At 53.0% G+C, this 18686-nt stretch overlaps 6 protein-coding genes across 6 annotated transcripts; 2 read left to right on the top strand and 4 right to left on the bottom strand.

The window, feature by feature from the left end:
- Positions 1–227: 227 nt before the first annotated feature.
- HER10_EVM0010512 (CFEM domain-containing protein) lies at positions 228–2034 on the bottom strand (the record flags this gene model as incomplete). Its single annotated transcript, XM_035479969.1, has 8 exons — positions 228–655; positions 714–781; positions 834–1216; positions 1281–1348; positions 1401–1437; positions 1501–1682; positions 1742–1877; positions 1933–2034. 8 exons carry the CDS (start codon positions 2032–2034, stop codon positions 228–230), a joined length of 1404 nt encoding a protein of 467 aa, XP_035328439.1.
- A 5986-nt stretch (positions 2035–8020) lies between these two features.
- On the bottom strand, positions 8021–9393 carry HER10_EVM0009432 (ribosomal protein S9/S16). The gene is made up of 3 exons (XM_035478919.1): positions 9204–9393; positions 9004–9075; positions 8021–8707 (listed from the first exon to the last, which is right to left on the bottom strand). The coding sequence occupies exons 1-3, from the start codon at positions 9270–9272 to the stop codon at positions 8417–8419; spliced, it is 432 nt and encodes a 143-aa protein (XP_035328343.1). The 5' UTR covers positions 9273–9393; the 3' UTR covers positions 8021–8416.
- A 273-nt stretch (positions 9394–9666) lies between these two features.
- HER10_EVM0003556 (EAP30/Vps36 family protein) lies at positions 9667–11130 on the top strand. The gene has a single exon (XM_035473229.1). It carries the CDS (start codon positions 9817–9819, stop codon positions 10597–10599), a length of 783 nt encoding a protein of 260 aa, XP_035327807.1. The 5' UTR covers positions 9667–9816; the 3' UTR covers positions 10600–11130.
- A 28-nt stretch (positions 11131–11158) lies between these two features.
- On the bottom strand, positions 11159–13001 carry HER10_EVM0000603 (Mpv17/PMP22 family protein). Its single transcript, XM_035470377.1, has 3 exons — positions 12281–13001; positions 11883–12158; positions 11159–11822 (listed from the first exon to the last, which is right to left on the bottom strand). Exons 1-3 carry the CDS (start codon positions 12449–12451, stop codon positions 11448–11450), a joined length of 822 nt encoding a protein of 273 aa, XP_035327531.1. The 5' UTR covers positions 12452–13001; the 3' UTR covers positions 11159–11447.
- A 1696-nt stretch (positions 13002–14697) lies between these two features.
- HER10_EVM0009098 (uncharacterized protein) lies at positions 14698–16016 on the top strand (the record flags this gene model as incomplete). The annotated part of the gene is made up of 4 exons (XM_035478597.1): positions 14698–14886; positions 14934–15107; positions 15166–15504; positions 15582–16016. The coding sequence occupies 4 exons, from the start codon at positions 14698–14700 to the stop codon at positions 16014–16016; spliced, it is 1137 nt and encodes a 378-aa protein (XP_035328317.1).
- Positions 16017–16184: 168 nt separating this feature from the next.
- Positions 16185–18496, bottom strand: HER10_EVM0013159 (prephenate dehydrogenase). Its single transcript, XM_035482523.1, has 4 exons — positions 18135–18496; positions 17635–17695; positions 17432–17543; positions 16185–17332 (listed from the first exon to the last, which is right to left on the bottom strand). The coding sequence occupies exons 1-4, from the start codon at positions 18272–18274 to the stop codon at positions 16287–16289; spliced, it is 1359 nt and encodes a 452-aa protein (XP_035328674.1). The 5' UTR covers positions 18275–18496; the 3' UTR covers positions 16185–16286.
- Between the last annotated feature and the right edge of the window lie 190 nt (positions 18497–18686).

The following is an 18686-nucleotide window of genomic DNA, read 5'->3' as shown; positions in this document are numbered from 1 at the left end:
ACGTCTTCGAGACTGTACTTTATCTCGAGGGTGTCTTCAGACCGCCTAGGTAGCCCTTTATTGCATCCCTGTGTCATGAAGTCGCATGACAATGTGGCAAGAGCAGCTTGTCACATAACAACCTCATACATCTCCGGAGCTATCGTAGATAGGCGATATAACGGGGGTGTCGCTGAGGTGGAAGGTACACCTCTTATTGAATAATCATCCTCAAACCCTTCATGGGTTCATCTATCCCAGCCCTTCTGGCTCATGACTCCATCACTACTTCTTGAGCTTCCTGATACAGGATCATTCTGTAACACAACATTGTTTTTGGGCGTCTTCGGCGGGTCCCTCTCCATCGGGCTCGCATCGCTGAGGTTGTTGAGGTCGATGTCGTTGAAGTCTCCGACCAGATGCGCTATCGAGGACTCCTCGTAGGACACGAGTCGCGGTCGTTCATTGGGGTCCGCTGCCGATCGTGAGGCTTGGCTGGCAGAGTGTGAACCCTTTGCTGATCTAGACATTCTAGCTGATCTCGAAGACAGGTGTGTTACTTCGAGGATCTTGGGGAATAGTTTCCTCCAGACTTGACGTGTGCTCGGAAGGCAAGACACAAAGATGCCAACACATAGCTCGATGTTGGACCAGAGAGAGCTCTGGAAAGAGTCGGCTGCGGTTGTTGTCAGTACTGTGCATAGCTGATGGTGAGTCCCTTGATTCGGACTTGCCTGTGACGTTGTATGATGTCGCAAAGATGAGAAGGGCCTTGATTCGATAGGCACTAACGGCAGTGAGACTTTAAACTATCAGTCAGCAGCATTCTCGCATGTCAGTTTCGTCGTACTCACAATACTCCTACGCTGAACATCAACATCACACCCAGCTTCTGTTTGCGCTGCATTCTCAGCGAATAGACTTGAGTTGCTGGAAGTACAAGCATCCAGGCATCCAGAGCCACGTTCAATGCGCCATGGCACATGGCAAAGGCGTTCAGGTTGAAGCATTTGCCTTCCATATCTCTCTTCCATCCATGCCAGAAGAAGTGCAAGGGCTGACAAGAGCCGAAGGTACCGGCGATGAAAGCGATCCAAAGAAGAAGGTTGAAGAGCTGAGTACACCAAAGTATTCGGCGGAAAGTTTCGTCGGGGAAGATTCGCAGGTATAGAAATATGATCGAGGCCTTGATAAAGGCTAGGCAGGTCATATATAGCATACCGAATATGATAAAGAGCTGGCACAGTCAGTTTGGCTCCATGAGGTAATCAAGCAGAGATGCATTGATGATGCGGCCTTACCAAAAGAAAATCAGTAATTTGGTTTTCTGATAGTGCCCATATATCCCTCCCTGCACCGGTTTCTTCGGCTATACGAAGACGTCAGAGGATACATTTCATTAGTCGGAATCCGAGCTTTACCTAGATATGCTGCTGGCAGGAAAGCTGCTAGTACGGCCTTTGCGATTGTCAGGGAAACTGGTCGAGGGCATGAGAGAGGGTGTATTTCAGAATAACATACATAGGCGATGACGATGGTTGTGTCGTCCCAACCCCAAGGCGACAGCTTTAGATACTTGTTCACCATTCGCACGATGATGAAAAAGGTTGGTAGAGCGAATAGAACCGCCCTGAACCACGCCATGACGGTATCCTGCTGAGCAGGGGCAACACCACAGGCAGCCAATGACGAATTGCGTGCCGCTGTAGATATTCGATGAGCCTTAACATCTTCACTGAGGGAACCTGGATCCGTGACCTACCGAGCATCTCCATGACAGTGCAATTTGCCTCGACGCATACCTGTACGTATCCCGCCAAAACGTTATCATTACACATGCATTCTTGATCCGTTAAGGGGCAGGACGAATGGCTGATCTCCTGGAAGATACATTTGATCTGCGGCCGTCAGCACATTCCATGGCTAAGGGATGTCAGTGGGAAATAAGCTTACAGCACAGCTGGGAATGCCCTGATACGAGATATCTGACGCGGCGACGAAACTTCCAAGGCCCAGAAAGCAAGCGAGCAGGAAGAAGAGACGGATAGCAGACATCGTGAAAGGAGTGACTTTGGATGGGCGATGATGATGATGTCCTGCAAGCCTCTCGTACCCAAGCAGGGTCGTCCGCGAATTGTCGTTGAAATCTGAACTCTGGAGCCGGAGAGGTTGATCAGGTACTCAAAACTTTGACGAGGGGTCCAAGAAAGTGGTCTTGGCCATGTTGTTGACAAACGTGGGGATATGAGGAGAGAGAAAGGTGGCATGGACGAACCGCAGTGTAGACGTCTTACCACGGGAAGTTCGCCCTACGGCTGTCATTCCGCCTTTCTAGTAAAGACACTAAATTAGCTTGGCTAGGCAGTTCCCTAGAGATCCCACCTCGAGAAAGTGGCTGCCCTCCTCTTGGGACATCAGAGCGTTGCACCAGCTCGCTGCAGCCGGCAGGCACGGCAGGCAATGAAGGTCTCCCCGGCAGTGGTACGCGGTACGCTGGACCTCGCGTTTTCGCGAGGTGTGTCGACATTGTCTCGACTAGCTCACTCGGTAAATGCGCGTCAGTTCACATTAGTTTGTCCCTCTCACTAGCAGATGCCAGAGAGGGCGTCGCGGCTGAGACCATCGTGAGCCTGGCAGGGATATCACAGCTCGAGATTGGTTGGTCGTGCTCAATGGATGCCGCTAGGGGAAGCCAAGGCTGCTTCCTAGGGCATAGAGCTCGGACGCTCTGGATGGGAGATCGGCGTGGCTAGCATGCAGCCAAAGGTGAGCTAGACCTTGGCTGTGTGCAGGTCCTCAGGGGCACCTTGACGTTTGCGTCAAGCTGGGAATGTCTGCTCACTTGAGGAATGCCGTTCGCGGTCTTGGTCTAACTTGGCATGTGAATAAAGATGCATTAGGGACTTGATGTTGGTGGGATCAATGTTGTCAGACTGGCAGTACTTCGGCGGTTCATTGGATGGCTCGGACGACCATCGCAGGGTTGGGCATGACTTTGGATCTCAAAATCCCACGATGTCACACGAGCTGATCCCGCGATGTGATATCTTGTGGTCCGTGTACGACCATGGTCCGGTGTGAATTGTGCAGCATACCAATAGAGAACTTAATGTCTTACTGCATGAGCTAAAATTCCCAGGTTTCTGGGACAGTATAATGGTTCCGTTCCACATTCCTGTACAACCTGACCAAGACCTCAGGAAGCGTTGAAAATGCAACTTACTCTTCATGTTGCCGTTACCCAGTCTTGCCGGCGCCTTTTGCCAACGAGAAGACATGCAAACAAATCCTATTCAAAGCCAATGGAACACATGGCGTGGCTTATCTAGACAATTAGACCAGCCATTGACTTTCCGTTTCTGGTTCAGCATCCGAGAAGACACTTAAGCGAGGCAGCCACGCAGCTCCAGATTCCCGGGTTTTCCTGAGCAAGCCAAAATCATCATCCCTCCTTAGCCGGCGGACTAGAATCCCCACAAGGCCACAGGATCATCAAAGGACTTTTCGGGGGCTAACACTTCGCTTCCACGCATCATTGATACTACAGCGTCCAGGCTCGTTTCCTTTGTTCCACCGACGTAACAAGCGTCAACGTCGCTTAGAAATCGAGCCCTAAAGAGGCGAATAATTCAAGCGGAAAGTCCCCTTCGAAGTGCAACTCCGACTATTGCCAAACCCTTGACCGTTTACTTCTGTAGTTGGGTGGAGTTTTTGTATGGATTTACCACGCGATCTTTTCACATCCATCCGGGGCAAGGTCCGAGAAGCCAGCAGTGAGGTGACTACTAACCCGGAGAGGCAAGCTCGCGGTGTCGAGAACCTTTCATAAATCTGTGGAGCCGCCCATCTTTTTTTGGTTGTTATTAGAAATGGAAATGGCTTGGACAATGAATGTAATCCAGCCTAGTGGCATTAGTTGACTTCTCTCTTCCCGTCCACGGTCCGGCCATTGAACGGGCCTGTGTCTGACCCGAAAGTGGGTCTATCGGGGCCGATGTCTCGGGTGACTGCGAGTCGGATGTAGCGAGCCGCCGGATGTGATGTCTTCAACGGCTGCCATATATCAGCCTCGATGGGCTGAATAGGACTTTGTCCGAGCTGAATTTGGTCTAAACCTCTCAAGTACACAGACTTAGACCTAACATCGAGTCACGATCTTCGGAGCCTCAGGAGCAGACAAAGGGGATGCAAGTTGTGAGGAACCCAAGCTGCACGGCAGCCTCGGTGAAGTCTGAGGCATGGAATCCAGGATTGAATGAACGATTACTTCTATTTTTCTTTCTTTTTTGAGATCCGTTGCATGTTCATCTCCAGTCCATCCGCTCGGGCCCTGTCAAAGCTGCTCTTCCGGCACCCAGCAGCTGAAGGCATTCTGACCGAACGAGGCAGTCCGCTACACCACGCCGAGACTACTTTGTTGAACTCTCAAGGTCATCCATGATGACATCGAATGCTTCGAATTCGGGCTCGGCATGTTTGTCGGCCAATGTGGGAGCCGAAACGGTGCACTTGTTTTCTGCTGTGGCCGGGAAACCCTCACAGAGATGGGTTTATCTCCTCGGTGGCCGCGCACTGCGAGGTGGTCACGACAACCGCCCGGCTCCCTCAGATTGCAGCAAACTTACCACCTGCTTGACCTGATGACACTGAGATCGGCGGGATTACTGGGAGAATCGGCCGGACTGGCACAAGATGCGCCCCAATGAATCTTGAATGCTGTCGACCTGACAACAGAAGACTCAATAAACCTGCTCAAAGACTACTATATAAGGTTCTGAGAGGAAACTGTAGATAGAAGAGACTCGACTCTATCGCTCTTGCATCAACAAATCCAACGAACGATGTTGGAAGCACTGTTTACCGATTACGAAGGCCGGACCTTCAGTCGCTCCATCTTATTTCTGACCATCTACGCATACGTTTCTCTGGGCATACTACTGCTCATCGCACAGCGACTTGCGCGGTCAGGGAGTTTCACTAAGATCCCCTCTCGTCAGCCATTAAGGTCGACCAGGTCTGGCAGAAGACTAGGCGAAAATGCCCTTCTTCCATCCAGAGCTTCATCTTCGCAACAAAGAGTTCCGTGTGAGTCGTTAATGCTATCGCTATGAGGCTATCGACTTGTCGACTGGGCTGACTTTCGTGATGCCACACACAGTCGGTAAACAGCTCTAGGGTGACTTCAGACATAGCTGTTCTACTCAATCCTGGAGACGCCGAACTGGGAAGTCACCAGCACCCCGATCCATATAACGTTACGAGGCGAGCGTCATCGGGAGAGACATTCGATGCATCATCGTCCATCTATGCTCTGGCATTTTCATGAGAGAAGATTCTTGTTTGAAGCATGAAGGGCTCTCCATTATCGTAGCGAATGCATCACTGCCAACGGCTCTGAAAGCACATCGTCGATAGACAGGATCTCAACTACACCGTGCCGACTCCCCATATGCACTATCGATGCAGAGAAGCCAAAAGAATCGACCTGCGAAAGCAGCTGATTGGCCTCAAGTGATCTCTTAGAATCAGAGATAACATGCTGCAGCGCATCATGGCTGACAGACACGATCCTGTAGACCCTTGTCGGCAGGCATCTGGACTCAGAGACAACTCGGCCGATCAGAAACAAGACACCAACGTCGATCACGACCGGGGCCACTTTCCTGTAGATTTCTCCGCTGCCGGAGAGGTCGAGATTTCACTACACCACTCTCTGCTCGAAGTTGAGTATAAGTCGAGGAAGCAGGCTGAATGAAGGACGCGGGCTACGGGTCACAGGCGTTTACTCTGTTCTGGTGTCGGATACAACGGGAACATCCCTCATGGGGGGAGGCAGGAAAAACGATAACGTCTACAAGAATAGTCCAGAATGGCCGCGATGTCGTCGTGAATCTTTACTTTGCTTGAGTCTCGGTCGGATCGTTGTGACCAAGACACAAAAGTCTAAATTCTCCAACTCCAAGTCAGCTCGGCGGCGTTAAACTTTGAGGCGGTTGAGGCTTGCAAAAGTTTGAAACGACCTACAGCAACAACAATGGTAAACAAGCAAGTACACCGACAAACAACGCAACCAACACGTTCAAACATGTAAATATGCAAAAATAGCAAAAGAAAATGTTCCCAGGCGGATTTTAACCACTGCATCTCCCCGAGGTGGGCTCGAACCACCAACCTCCAGATTAACAGTCTGACGCGCTAGCCAATTGTGCCATCGGGGATTAGCTCGAACTGAGCTGTTGGGCTGTTGTTGCAGAGAGTGGCGAGTTGAGTGACTAAGTTGGTCTTCTCTGTAGCGAGCCAGTTGTGCGTTGTTTCAAGCCCTAGAGGGCGGGTCTGAAATGCGCGGGTCTTCGAGGACTCGGTGTCATGGTAGTCATGGTGCGAATGGGCCGGAAATGATGATTGGTGGTGACTCAATTTGTTGACCCACGTGGTGGACAAGATTCGCGCAGGTGCATGGTGGCTCGGACGGGCTTGATTTGGGGAACGGATCCGACTTTGTGTTCTAAGAGCATGGTCGGATTGTCAAAGAGATGTGTTCGGAAAGAGCATGAGTAATTATGGCCACAATATTTGGTATTTTTAAATGTTGGAGATTGAATTGCTGAGGGGCACGGAATAGACAAACGAAGTGTGGTTTCCCAAACGTTCATCTTGTCTTGTTGTAAGTTGCAGTGTGGCCAGCTAATGCTGGCTCTCCATTGGGGAAAGTTTGTTGATTTACTTTACAAGTGTCATACCTCACGGTGAGCTTCATGAGAATCATGAAGAACACATTTTTGCGATCTGTAATAGATAGACTCTTATAGCACAGAAATGTCTTTCGGGAGTAATATTACGACTGCTAAGACCTCAATGGCTTTGCGACAATCTGTCTTGTCAATTGAAGGCGAAAACGCTTGTGAGCTTCAGGTGCACTTGAGGCATGTAAGCCACATCAAAATGCCCGTCTCAACATCACCACCATACCAAGAGGCAGTCCCCGTGGTATGAAATTCAAAAGCAAACACTCCATCTCCACATCTAACGAGTAGTCACTTCACTATAAAGGCCGCGAGCGTCTAACTGATGCTCTCAGTGGACCAAAGCCCCCCATTTTCTCGCAAACCACCACCACCCTTGTCTTCAAGGTGGGGGGGGCAATCTCACGATACCCTTTGTTTAGGGCTTCGAGCCCAAACATATGCATCAAATCAGCTGGTCGGTTAGCTCAGTTGGTTAGAGCGTGGTACTAATATCTCATCAGAGATGTCGAGTGATGCCAAGGCCGGGAGTTCAAGCCTCCCACTGATCATTTACTTTTGTTCCTGATGACGAGAACTTCAGGAGATGTCATTTTTGTGTGACTGGTGACTGCCCACTCGTCCCTTATTGTGGGCGAAGGTGTATGTGCGACCAGTGCTTGTGCAACCTTGTCGGACGGCCGTGACTGAAGCGATGACATGAGTAAGGAGCTGACTCACGCGAAGGGCCCGAAGACCGAGCCGTGGCTGAAGGCGAACAGGTAGGCAGACATGAGCTTCGCTTTGTACCAGACTTCGAAGCCCCGCCTACGGAGGACTGTGACTAGCCATCCAGTGGATGTTGGAGAAGTGATAAGAGAGAGCCGCCGGGCTTAGGAACACGTGCTAGATATCGAATGGCATCAAGGCAGGAGGTCGGGTCAAAGTGGGTATACCTCGCGTATAGGTAAAGACTTCTCCAGAAGCACTCTTTAGTTCACCGATGTAGGGTGAGATACACGCAATAAAGGGTGTGTGGTAAGAGGACACTTTGCGACTCATTGCGAACGAGTACGAGGAAGAACCTTCTGAGGAAGATGGCCCGCGAGCTCTCGAGGAGCGTAAAACACCATAGACAAGACCGGCATGGAGAGAAACAATGGACACGCGGGGATGTTGTTCGATGTCATCGTTGGAGAACCATCATACCCCCTTGCGTGGGGGACATAACCGTGCCAAGCCATACCATAGAGTGCAACGAAAGAAGGATTAGAAGGAAGTGAAATTAAAAAGAAACACGGCACACGCATAGCTCGAGCCCAGAACGCCGTGTCATGAAGTTTCAATGTTTCATTTGCCTGCCTGACCCTTTACAAACCAAGCCAAGCAGCGATACCGCGAGGCATGCCATGCAATGTGCATCGACCCGGAAATCGAATGCTTTCTCTGGCCGTCCATCCCTTTTCGAAAGTCTTTGTTTCCTTTAAAAGACGAACGAGAAAGGGAGAGGAACGGGACCAGATCCTTTTGATCCACGTTTGACTCCCCCGTAAAACAGTAACTGCCAAATTTTTCGCGGGAAACACCAAAAGCTGACCGGACCCGGGAAACCACGACAGTTTCCTTCCCAAGGTTTTTTGTTGACTGCCGCATAAATTCCCCCAAATTCCCCAGGCTGTTCCACACCTTCTCCCAGAAAACAGAAAAAGTACCGTTTAACGGTAAGACTTCTGGAATCTGGAGCGGGCACCCTTACCACCGAACTTCTTGGGCTCGCACCGGCGGTTGTCGGCGACGAGGAGGGTACGGTCGAACTGGACGAGGGCCTGCTTGAGCATGTTCTTGGAGTGCTCGTCGACGAACTTCTGGTAGTAGGCAACGACGGACTTGGCAATGGCCTGACGGATGGCGTAGATCTGGGAAGTGTGACCACCACCAGTGACGCGGACGCGGATGTCGATGTTGGCGAACTTGTCGAGGCCAAGGACGAGGAGGGGCTCGTAGACCTGTGGTGCGGAAGACGGGTTAGTTTCTTGCTCGTCCGGGCTTGGGAGGTTTTGATATGCGGGTTTCTTGTGTGGACCCTGGTCGCTTCTCTTCCTCGAACCGATTTCGCGAATTGGCAAGCAAAGGGTGAGTGCTACGTTGCGCACAACTCTTCGCATCCGTAGACAGAGCGTAGCATCGTAGCGCTCACCCAATGCGTCCCTTTCCTCAATGCCGTGGGTCCCATTCCAGATTTCCATCTCTTGCCGACCAAGTCTTCATTCAACGGAGTTTCGCGCGGAATAAATAATCGTACCTTGAAGCGGAGGATCTCAGGCTGGACAAGCGAGAGGGGCTTGCCGTTGACCTTGACGAGGCCCTTGCCAGCCTAATCGCAAAACACAGTCAGCCTTCCATATTTTCCAAGTATCCAAAACACCTTCGCCCCTCCTTCGCCAAATCTTGAATCGGAGCTGCTCTCTTTCTTCGGGGAGGAGGAATTTATCGGTATCGTACCTTGCACTGGGCAACGGCGGTGGCGGTTCTCTTCTTGCCGAAGCACTGGACGGTCTGGGTGGACGACATGGTTGCTGCGGGATGGAGGGGGACTGTTAGGAAATTCGCAACGCGATCGTGAGGCAGGCGTCTATGGTGCTTTGGGAGACAGACTCAGACCGAAATTTTGCGAGTTGGATTTCAGTAAGGGTTGTGCCCTTTCTGCTGGGGGTTTGGGCCCGTTTAGTGGCTGGTGCGGCCGGTGATTCTCCGGGTGGGGAGGGTGAAGCACGTGATGTGGAATTGGTTCTCGATTGTGGAAGTCGCTTAGTGGGCCGCCGCAGCTTTGGGATAAAAACGGATCAGTGGAGAATCTATGGCCATCTCTCAAAGATTATGTCATCTTTCGAGATTGAGAGCGGAGTGTCCGCCGGGAAACCGTATGTCACTCATCGGCTTCGATAACCTTCCGATACGGGCATCCACCAAGACCACCGAACGCCCCTCTATTCGCAACCTCCACCTTCTCCCGCGACTACGGTGACATATCCCCGGCTGAACGTCATCCTCCACCACCTTCCTACACACACGATCATCCTACATACCACGATCCGATAAACGAAGACCGCAAAGAATGTCGCGCAAAGGCGTCGGCCTCGCGGCCTTCGACCGCTCCCGCATCACCTCGGCGCAATACGCATCCCACGGCTCTAACCTCCGCACCACCAACTCCCAAGCCCTCGAGACCCAGCTCTCCGTCTTTCGCTCCCTACTCCAACAGTTCGCGCAGACCCATGCAAAAGATATCCGATCCAATCCGTCCTTCCGCGCCCAGTTCGCCCGCATGTGCTCCGCCATCGGCGTCGACCCGCTCGCGTCCTCTTCATCGTCCTCGGGCGGGGGTGGGTCGTCGTCGATATGGGCGCAGCTGCTCGGCCGTTCAGTCAACGACTTCTACTTCGAGCTGGCGGTGCGCGTGGTGGAGGTGTGCAGCGCGACGCGCGACGAGAACGGCGGCTTGATTGGCGTCCGCGAGGTTCGGGAGCGCATCATGAAGGGACGTATGGAGGGCGCGAGCGAGGTGACGGAGGACGACGTGCTTAGAGCTGTCGGTACTTTGAAGCCGTTGGGTAGCTCGCATAGCGTCATCAAGGTCGGAAGCAAGTCGTACATCCGGAGTGTACCCAAGGAGCTCAACACAGACCAGAGCGCGGTGTTGGAGGCCGTGCAAGTGCTGGGATACGTGAGCATCTCGATGCTGATGGTTAATCTTCGATGGCCGAGGGCACGAGCCCAGACTGCCTTGGAGGATCTTCTTGGCGAGGGTATGTTGTGGGTGGACAAGCAGTGTCCCGAATGGGAGTACTGGAGTCCTGGCTTCATGGTCGACACCGGCGAGGCGACGGCAGGGGAGTGATGAAGGCGATCACTCGGTAAAGGACCACATACACCTACAGAAAAACGATTTACTCCCAGTATGAGCAACACAGGCGGTGCCCACTACCTATGGAGGTAGAAAGGACCAAGAAAAAAAAAGAGTTCACCACCGGTGTGGCTACATCTCTTGGTGCTCATGCTGGGATTCGAACTCGGGTACTCGCTAAGCCTGTCGTCGAGTAGGCTGGTTGGCGTATAATTGAAAGTTGACCTTAAACCACTCCACCACCCAGCCAGTTTGACCTGACCCGTCGACCTAGACGGGCGCCTCCTGGCTGGTGACAGGAACGGAATTGGCGGGACCTATGAGGGCTTCTGTTGTGGCATCGAGGTATCAGATGAAAGGGTACCTCAGGTTGATCCCAAGCAAGTATACGTCTCGAATACGCAAGTCAGTCATGGGCGATTATATTCAGAGACCCTTACAAAGTAAGAAAATCCATCACTAGAACGTGCGGTATAGGGTCAACTCGTATCATGCAGCATATAGATAGACCTGGGAAGATGGGCCTTGGACAGAAATATCAAGCATACTGAACTTAAAAAAATCCAAGCGCATTTGAACCTATCTACCGACACATGGGACATATAACATGATAGCAACATTTGAAGCAAGCAAATTGTACAGGGATATTCGGCGGTCGTTTGCGGTCCATCCAAGCCGCTTGCTCCCAGCTCGCGTATCTTCACACTGCCTCCACGCCCCTCAACTCCAGAAATCCGCCCCAAAGGACTGATATCGTTTTCGTATTAGATGTTACCAGATTTCTCATCAACTGGGCGTTATTTTGCTGTCATCTCTCAACCATCTCACCATAGAAGAGTCGTTTAGTAAGGGGGGTTAGGACCTCCCATCGGGCCAGGGTAGTCCTTGGGGCCGGGGTAGTCGTCAGGGCGGCCTCCCATGGAGGGAGAGCGGCCGTCACCGAAGTGCTTCTTGCGCAGGGCAGCAAGACGCTTCTTCTTGGTGATGGTGTTGATGTAGGTGCCGATGATGAAGGACACCAGGTTGAAGAAGGGCACCCAGAGTTGATCAGGGAGGAACTTCTGAGCGAAGGCCAAGCACAGCGGGGAAGTGACCCAGCTGACCTTCATGACCTTCCAGAAGCCAACCTTGACGGTCGCGCGGACCTGGTGGTATGTCTTGGCACCAGCAATGAGGGCCATCGCGGTGAGGTAGATGGAGTTTTGGATGGGCGCAATCTGCGGATGATGGGTCAGCACGCACATCATAGACGGCTCTCGCTAAGTCATGCCACTCACAATCAAGTTGCTGACGATAATCTGCAGGATCTTGGCGCGCAAGCTGGTGCGGCCAGCAAAGGTCTTCTGCAGGGCCCAGATGAGGAAGTGGCCGAGGGGCGCGCTGACGAGGGCGCCGTAGGCGGCCATCTTGGGCACACGCGAGGTGAAGTAGTTGCCATGCTTGTTGCGGTCCTTGGCGAGGAAAGATGCGATCAGCTCCTGAGCACCGGCGAGAGTTCCAGCAGTGAGCATCTTGGTGCGGAGAGGGTTCTGCTCGAGCTGCTTGATATAGGCCTGGGTTGCACAGCGTCAGCATTTCGGCCTGGCATCATCATACTCCCGACCATGGTGCAGCGAGCGATTCTATCGTATCGCCCACACATGACGGATCGGAGTGGAGGTATTGGAAGACGAACCGCAAGATAGCCCTTGGATCCCGCATTTTTCTTGCCGCCGGTGATGGCGGTGCCGATGGCCTCGGAGATGGGGTGCTTGCCGCTGGTACCGGGCAGAGGTTCACCGATGAGGCCCTTCTTGACCTCCTCGACACCCTTCTTTATCGTGTCCTTCTCGAACTTGACCGACATGGTGGGCTAAAGTTTCCGGGGTATCGCTAACGTAATCGAGAAAATCGCGGGGAAAACTGCGGTGAAGGGAGGAGTATCAGCTTGGGAGGCCCGTCTTTGAGGGTGTTTGCGATGGGTTTTCCGGGGGGTGTTCGTCAATTGAATTGCGGCTCCAGAGTGGGAGGGAGTGGCAGCGCCGGGGGGCCAATGATTTGTTTACCGCGTCGCTCTGCCGACCGACCCAGGTGCGATTGGTTGATAGCGCGCGACTGGAGCTTGGCTCGCCGGAGACCCTCAATTCACAATTGACACGAACAAGACGAGAAGAGGTGAAGAAATCAGGGCAACGTACCAACTTTACTTCGAGATCGCAGGACGTGAAGAGAGCGTCTGAGCCGTCGTTAGGAGGGGAGGTTGGGCGGCAGCGATAGAGAGAGAGAGAGGGAGCGACGGAGTGGGTTGTTGATGTGTGGTCGAGGAGGTTGACACAGCTGGGGCCTTGGGGGCGTACGGATACGACCTGGGCACGGCAGACTTCCACTAGAGGCAGACAAGCACGACAAGACAGGCCTCGGGCTGGGGGGGGCAATTGACTGAATTGATGGGGGTGGTGCCGACGCTGGACCAGAGCTTCGCTGCTGCGAAATGCTCATTCGTCCTCCTCCGCGCAACACAACCGGGATGTTGCATGACGGGCTAGAGCTGGACGGAGCTGCAGGGGTGTATTCAAGAAGAGCGTCTCATTGGCTGCTCTCTACCAATGGCCCGAGGTCTGTTTTTTTTTCACCTTGGTCCATGAGTCTTGAGAGGAGGGGGAGGGACGGCAGCGGCCCAGAGAATGACGGGCGGCACCGAATAGACAGATGCACGTCGCACGCCAGCTCATCCCCTCTCATGCACTCACGCACTTTACGCTATTACCTTATCCCAACCGAGTGGGAGGAAGTCCAACTTTGTTTGTTTGTCTGCACCTGCCGACCATCTTACCGCAATGCCGGGTTGACCCCTTCCAGTCGTCCCCTCACTTCAGCTAGTTTAATGACGAAGCTTCATGCTCTGCCCTCCCGGGTCGTCCGAAGGTCATCCGAACGACTTTTCTTCTAGTCCCGATGCCAGGCTTTGCATCTCAGAGTCTGGATACAGTGTGTTCACAGCATACGGTAACTAGGTTTTGTCAAATATTCTCGGTCTGTGCCGGGATTATCAGATGAGCCATGTCAAGTTGTGTCTATTCAACCACGCTTTACCTCTCAGGCCCTGCTGACCTCAATTAAAGACGGACTTTGGGTATATAGACGTAGAGGCCGTTTCACGACTGTCAACTGAATCCCGTACAATCAGACGCCGTTCTTGATCACATGTGCTCATGATCGACATGGAATCGGCAAGGTCATAAGTATGCACCAACGCATCCAATGTCTGAAAAGTACGGTGAGAATGCCGATCAACTATTTCAATCATAGGTCTGTTCACCGCGTACTCATTTAGTCGACGTGTGTGTCGTATCTTCATCCTCAACCATGTGCCAGAATGTCGGCGTTAAACTCACGATGTCATTGATCTCAAACAAACTTCATCTTGACGTTTCCATTTTGCAAGTTGTGAGAGGTATCAAACAGAGAAAAGAATTATTCGAAACGAAAATATGTGGCGCTTGCTGACCGTTGTTCAATTTGATGTCTTTGTCATCCAAGACACTGGACAACTAAATATGTTCCACCTAATCGAAGAACAGCTTTAACAAAGCTCATTGAACAACCGGACTACGATTTAAAGGAGTATGTAATAAGGCAAGACAACACGATCGTCTCACATCTCAAGATATACATGGGCTTCATAAAAGTCAGGGCCTCAGAAACACAGTCCTCTAGACACGACCTTAGGCACTTTTGATAATGAAGCAGTAGAACCTGGAGTGAAGTGTCTGCCCTGCCTTGTATATACCTCATCGAACACTCAGGATTAGGTTTTCATTGGCTCTTCTTTCATCTCATGCATCTCATGGTGAAGGTCGGGATGAAAGATGAGTGAGTCGGCCGCTCCTTCCCACCATGAGCAACAGCTGTACCTTCCTCTCAAGTGCAATCACCCATATGGGCTCCCTCCTCCAAGTTCCTCAACATACAGTACTGAGCCAAGGTCACCTCCTACAACACCTTACTCCATGACAACCGCACCTAGGAGTATCATCTAAACACCCATCCCCATCATCGGGCGGCTATCTCCTCGAGAATTGTGTGCCGCAACTTGGGCTGTCCGATATCAGTATGGCACCTCAGCCGACACACCGCCAGGCGCGTCCCTACGGCGCTTGCACACACGTCACAATGGTTCGAGTGTACAGCTACATCCTCAGATGCGATTCTTGCGGTAACTACGGGCACTTCGGATGGCTGTACCGGTGTAGCCAGGACCAGGAGGAGATCTTGCGCAATTGCATCTCCAATGGCGAAGAGGTTAGCTTATGCAGCATCGCGATACGAACATGGTATTGATATTCCAGGTCACCTTTGATGATATCGGTAGGCTTCTGATTACTGCTGTTCAGCCAAGGAACCGCGGTCCGGAGAAACGATCAGGGAATGCTGCCAGCTTTCTCGAGGAGATGCCCCCGAGGGATATCACGACCACCTACACGACCGATCAACTCATGACCATCTTTAATCAACGAAAGCACGTACGTTAATCCAACACAAAAGACCTTTGCATATTCTGATGCGCTTACTACCATCTAGCTTGGAGATGTCCTTCGTCGAGAATCTTTCCGAGCGAAGCCGGCACCTAATCAAGGCCACGATGGCACGCATTCGTCCAGTACCTACGACCTGGACGACATTCTAGAGACCAACATGTCCACTCCTTGGGTTCCCAAGTCCAAAGATGAGTGTCAGTACAAGATCTGCTCGTACTGTCGCCCCGGCGGAGCAGACCGAGCGTATATTAGTCTGGATGGTATTGCTAAGGGCAACATTCCTGCCACCGCCGCCACCGGCTACGGCTTCCACCTCTTTCGCGAGAGACCCGTGTGCAATTCTCAATTGCTTGCCAACATTGGTCTTCGATCATCCTCAAGGGTGAGTAAACCTTCCATGCTGCCGGCGAGGATTATACATTTCATCGTTTTATGGGTAATTTTTAACATGCTTTCCAGGCCTCAACCGGATCCTCTGCATCATCTTCAGACACGAGCAGGTACATCAGCGATGCTCAGCTAGCGAGCCACTTGGCAGAGCAGCTCAATATAAGCGGCCCTGCGTCACTCGAACCGCGCCCAGTGACCCCTTACACTCTTCTTCTCCCACACGCCAATCTGCCTCGATCCCCAGGGACCCCAAACCTGGCCGCCGAAGTCGAGAACCCTTCCGAACCTAATGAAGACGACTCTTCTTGGCTGGACACAACGGCTTCAACCGCGAGTCTTCCGGCCGGTGTAGGTGGCCATCTTGGCGACGACGCCACAGAGATGGAGGAACAGGAGAAAGAGCAGAGAAACTTCCTCGCACAGCCTCTCACTGTCCCGAACGGTGTGGCCGTCTTGGAAGAGAGCGTGGAGATGCATGAGGCGGACTTGATCACTCAGGTTTGAGAAGTCGACATGGCAAGAAGAGTAGCGGTGTTGGGACCAGCGGTGTTGGTTGCTAAGGCGTTGGATTGCACAAAAGGATTCCCCCGATTGCGAATAGGAATTGCCGACATCGCTTTCTGGTACGGCATATACCCCAATAGAGAGGTGGGCAGTAGACAAGTGTAGGACAAGGGAAGCCTGCCAAGGCTCTGTCAATCAATGGAAATCATCCATCATAACTACATTTCATGAGCTCTATCCCCATTCCCATCACACACAAAACGTCCATCATCAATCCTTGGTGCTCTCCAACACAGCCTTCATCATGGCATTGCCCACAGCCACGGCATCCTTGAACCGAGGCTGGAAGAACTGCTGCGTCGTCTCGAACCGGTTCTTCCACGTCTCAAAGTGACCCAGCGAAACGCATTCGGCCCACCCCCTCGCCGCGAACGTGAACTCGAGATCGTCGGAGCGGTACGTGTGGTCCTCCACCGCCGTCCGCAGCGCGTCGTCGAGCAGCTCGCGGCTGCGGAAGAGGTGCTCCGCGACGCCGAGCCACAGCCGGAACAGCGGCGTCGAGCAAATCATGTGGTCGTAGGGAACGATGCCCAGCTGCGCCCAGCAGTCCACCATGGCCAGCAAGCTGAGGTGGTTGTTTGCGCGCTGCGGCTCCGTCTGGTCCTCCTTCTTCCCGAGGGAGAAGCGCTCGAGGAGGTCCGGGTTCAGGAGGGGCCGGTCCGCCCACTTGGGGCTGCCGTCGTGGCCGAACACCTTTTCCTTTGCGGCGAGAACGCGGGCGCGGAGGGCGGCGGCGTTGCCTTCGAGCATGAGCTTGTACAGGTCCGTGACGGAGCGGGCGAACTGGGAGATTTGCTTGCGGGCCTCGGGGTTGAGGATCGCGAGGCCGGCGTAGACGTGCCACTTTTGGGAGTAGATGCGCAGCATGATGTTGATCTTGACGTTCTCCACGCCGCCGACGTAGCGCGACATTTCCCAGGGGAACTGGGTGTTTGCGTGCCAGGCCTTGCCCATGGAGAGGAAGGCGGCGTGGGTGACGGCCTGGGTGTCGGCGGTGATGCGGTCGTGCTCGAGGGCCGTGAGGTGGACGTGCTTGGAGCCGAGGACGGAGAGGACGGTCTCGACTCTCGCGACGGCGGCGGCGGACGCGCGGTGGCCGATGATGACGAGGGGTTGGTTGCGCGGGTCGACGTTGGGGCCGTGGAGGGAGTGGCAGGAGACGATTTCGACGTCGGTGGGGAGGTGGCGCTCAAAAGCTGTGATCTCGGGGGCCTTGCAGGAGGTTTGGCCGCCGACGATGGCGCCGAGCTTGGTTGCTGGAGGATCATGTTAGACTATGATGAGCCTCTCGTGGGTTGAGAATAGGCTGGGAAGCATGGGCAGAGATGGCATTGGCAACAGGGGAAAGGTCATACATGGTCCATACTGGGCGATCACGCGGTCAATGGCGGCAGCTTCAACGCTGTAAATGATGTAGTCGCTGGCGCGGGAGACGTAGTGGCCATTTCGGCAGATTTGTACATTGTTCTATCAAAAAACTGCTCAGCCGGGGATGAACACCGAGGGGTTCCCACGCTCGAAAGCGTGCGGCAGGGCAGGTCTGGTGGCATTCCCATACATTTCCAGAGAACTCTTCTTTCAGGCTCTCGTACTTTTCTTCCTGGTCACAAGCCATGATCCTGCCGACACCCGGGACGTCAGCCATCTTCCCCCTTCTTGCAGATCCTCCTCTTTTTTCTCCGACACAGCATAAGCTGAGCGGTTGGTATAGCAAAGATAGGGCATGAAGCTATTGCAGATTCCTGAAAAGCTTTGTTAGCTTCGCTGTTCTTCGAAGATGCGAATCGTAATCAAGAACAGAATGATTGTGAAGGTTCAGACAGGTAAAGTTTAAGGTAGCTAGGTGTATCATCATGGAAGGCCCTCGGCGGTACCCGGGGCCAGAATGGTTACCCGAGAATGCCTTGGGCGATACTCTAGCCAAATGCGCTCTTGTCATCATGACCAATGGGGGGGATGTGGTGGTGTTGAAGGAGGGTGTGAACAGAACGGGAGAAGAAGCTTACCAGAAGAATCGAATAGCGCAGAGGCCCAGCTGGGGAATGAACAATTACTCACTTCCATCCAGCGGCAGAAAGCCTCTGCGCGTACATCTTCCCCATGTCTCCCATACCAATCAGGCCGACCACGAAATTTTCCATTCCAGCGGGGATGCCGGCGGCGGCCTGAGGTGAAGGGAGAGCCGACGAAGATGCCATCGTGCTATGTGCGGTGTGCGCTTTTCCTGTCAGGTTAGAAAATTTTCGTTGCGCAGGGTGAAATTGAGCTTCTGTTGGAGAGGGCTGCAAAAGGTTCTACTCCAAGTGAAAACCTCTCACATCCTCACAAGCGACGAACAACTCTGGCGCGGAATCGAGAAAATCGAGTCGCGACGCTGTCTGCGAGCACTGTTCTGCGAGCACTGTTCTGCGAGAGTGTTGTGATGCGAATGGTGAGAAGAAAAAAAAGTTGGCGGCTCAAGTTCCGCTTTTTGATCTTTGCAGCGCGGATCCATTGGCGGAGACGCGGGAAAGATTGGCCGAAAGGTCCCCTCCATGGAACTGCATAGATGCATACGAGACACTGGTGGGGGACGAATCTGCTTACTGCGATATTTCGCGGGGGTCCGCA

Source organism: Colletotrichum scovillei, assembly GCF_011075155.1.
Source record: "Colletotrichum scovillei strain TJNH1 chromosome Unknown Contig00010, whole genome shotgun sequence".
NCBI classification, from domain to species: domain Eukaryota; kingdom Fungi; phylum Ascomycota; class Sordariomycetes; order Glomerellales; family Glomerellaceae; genus Colletotrichum; species Colletotrichum scovillei.
The sequence above is the reverse complement of the archived record's forward strand: the minus strand, read 5'-3'. Positions and strand labels throughout refer to the sequence as shown.

Coding starts and splice junctions, on each gene's coding strand:
- HER10_EVM0003556 (XM_035473229.1), top strand. CDS start 9,817: ATGTCGCGCAAAGGCGTCGGCCTCGCGGCCTTCGACCGCTCCCGCATC.
- HER10_EVM0009432 (XM_035478919.1), bottom strand. CDS start 9,272: ATGTCGTCCACCCAGACCGTCCAGTGCTTCGGCAAGAAGAGAACCGCC. Junction 9,076..9,203: donor CCGCCGTTGCCCAGTGCAAG/GTACGATACCGA, acceptor TTTTGCGATTAG/GCTGGCAAGGGCCTCGTCAA. Junction 8,708..9,003: donor CTGAGATCCTCCGCTTCAAG/GTACGATTATTT, acceptor TCCGCACCACAG/GTCTACGAGCCCCTCCTCGT.
- HER10_EVM0013159 (XM_035482523.1), bottom strand. CDS start 18,274: ATGGCATCTTCGTCGGCTCTCCCTTCACCTCAGGCCGCCGCCGGCATC. Junction 17,696..18,134: donor CTTTCTGCCGCTGGATGGAA/GTGAGTAATTGT, acceptor GGGTGTCGGCAG/GATCATGGCTTGTGACCAGG. Junction 17,544..17,634: donor AAGAAGAGTTCTCTGGAAAT/GTATGGGAATGC, acceptor GTTTTTTGATAG/AACAATGTACAAATCTGCCG.
- HER10_EVM0000603 (XM_035470377.1), bottom strand. CDS start 12,451: ATGTCGGTCAAGTTCGAGAAGGACACGATAAAGAAGGGTGTCGAGGAG. Junction 12,159..12,280: donor GATCCAAGGGCTATCTTGCG/GTTCGTCTTCCA, acceptor TGTGCAACCCAG/GCCTATATCAAGCAGCTCGA. Junction 11,823..11,882: donor TTATCGTCAGCAACTTGATT/GTGAGTGGCATG, acceptor CATCATCCGCAG/ATTGCGCCCATCCAAAACTC.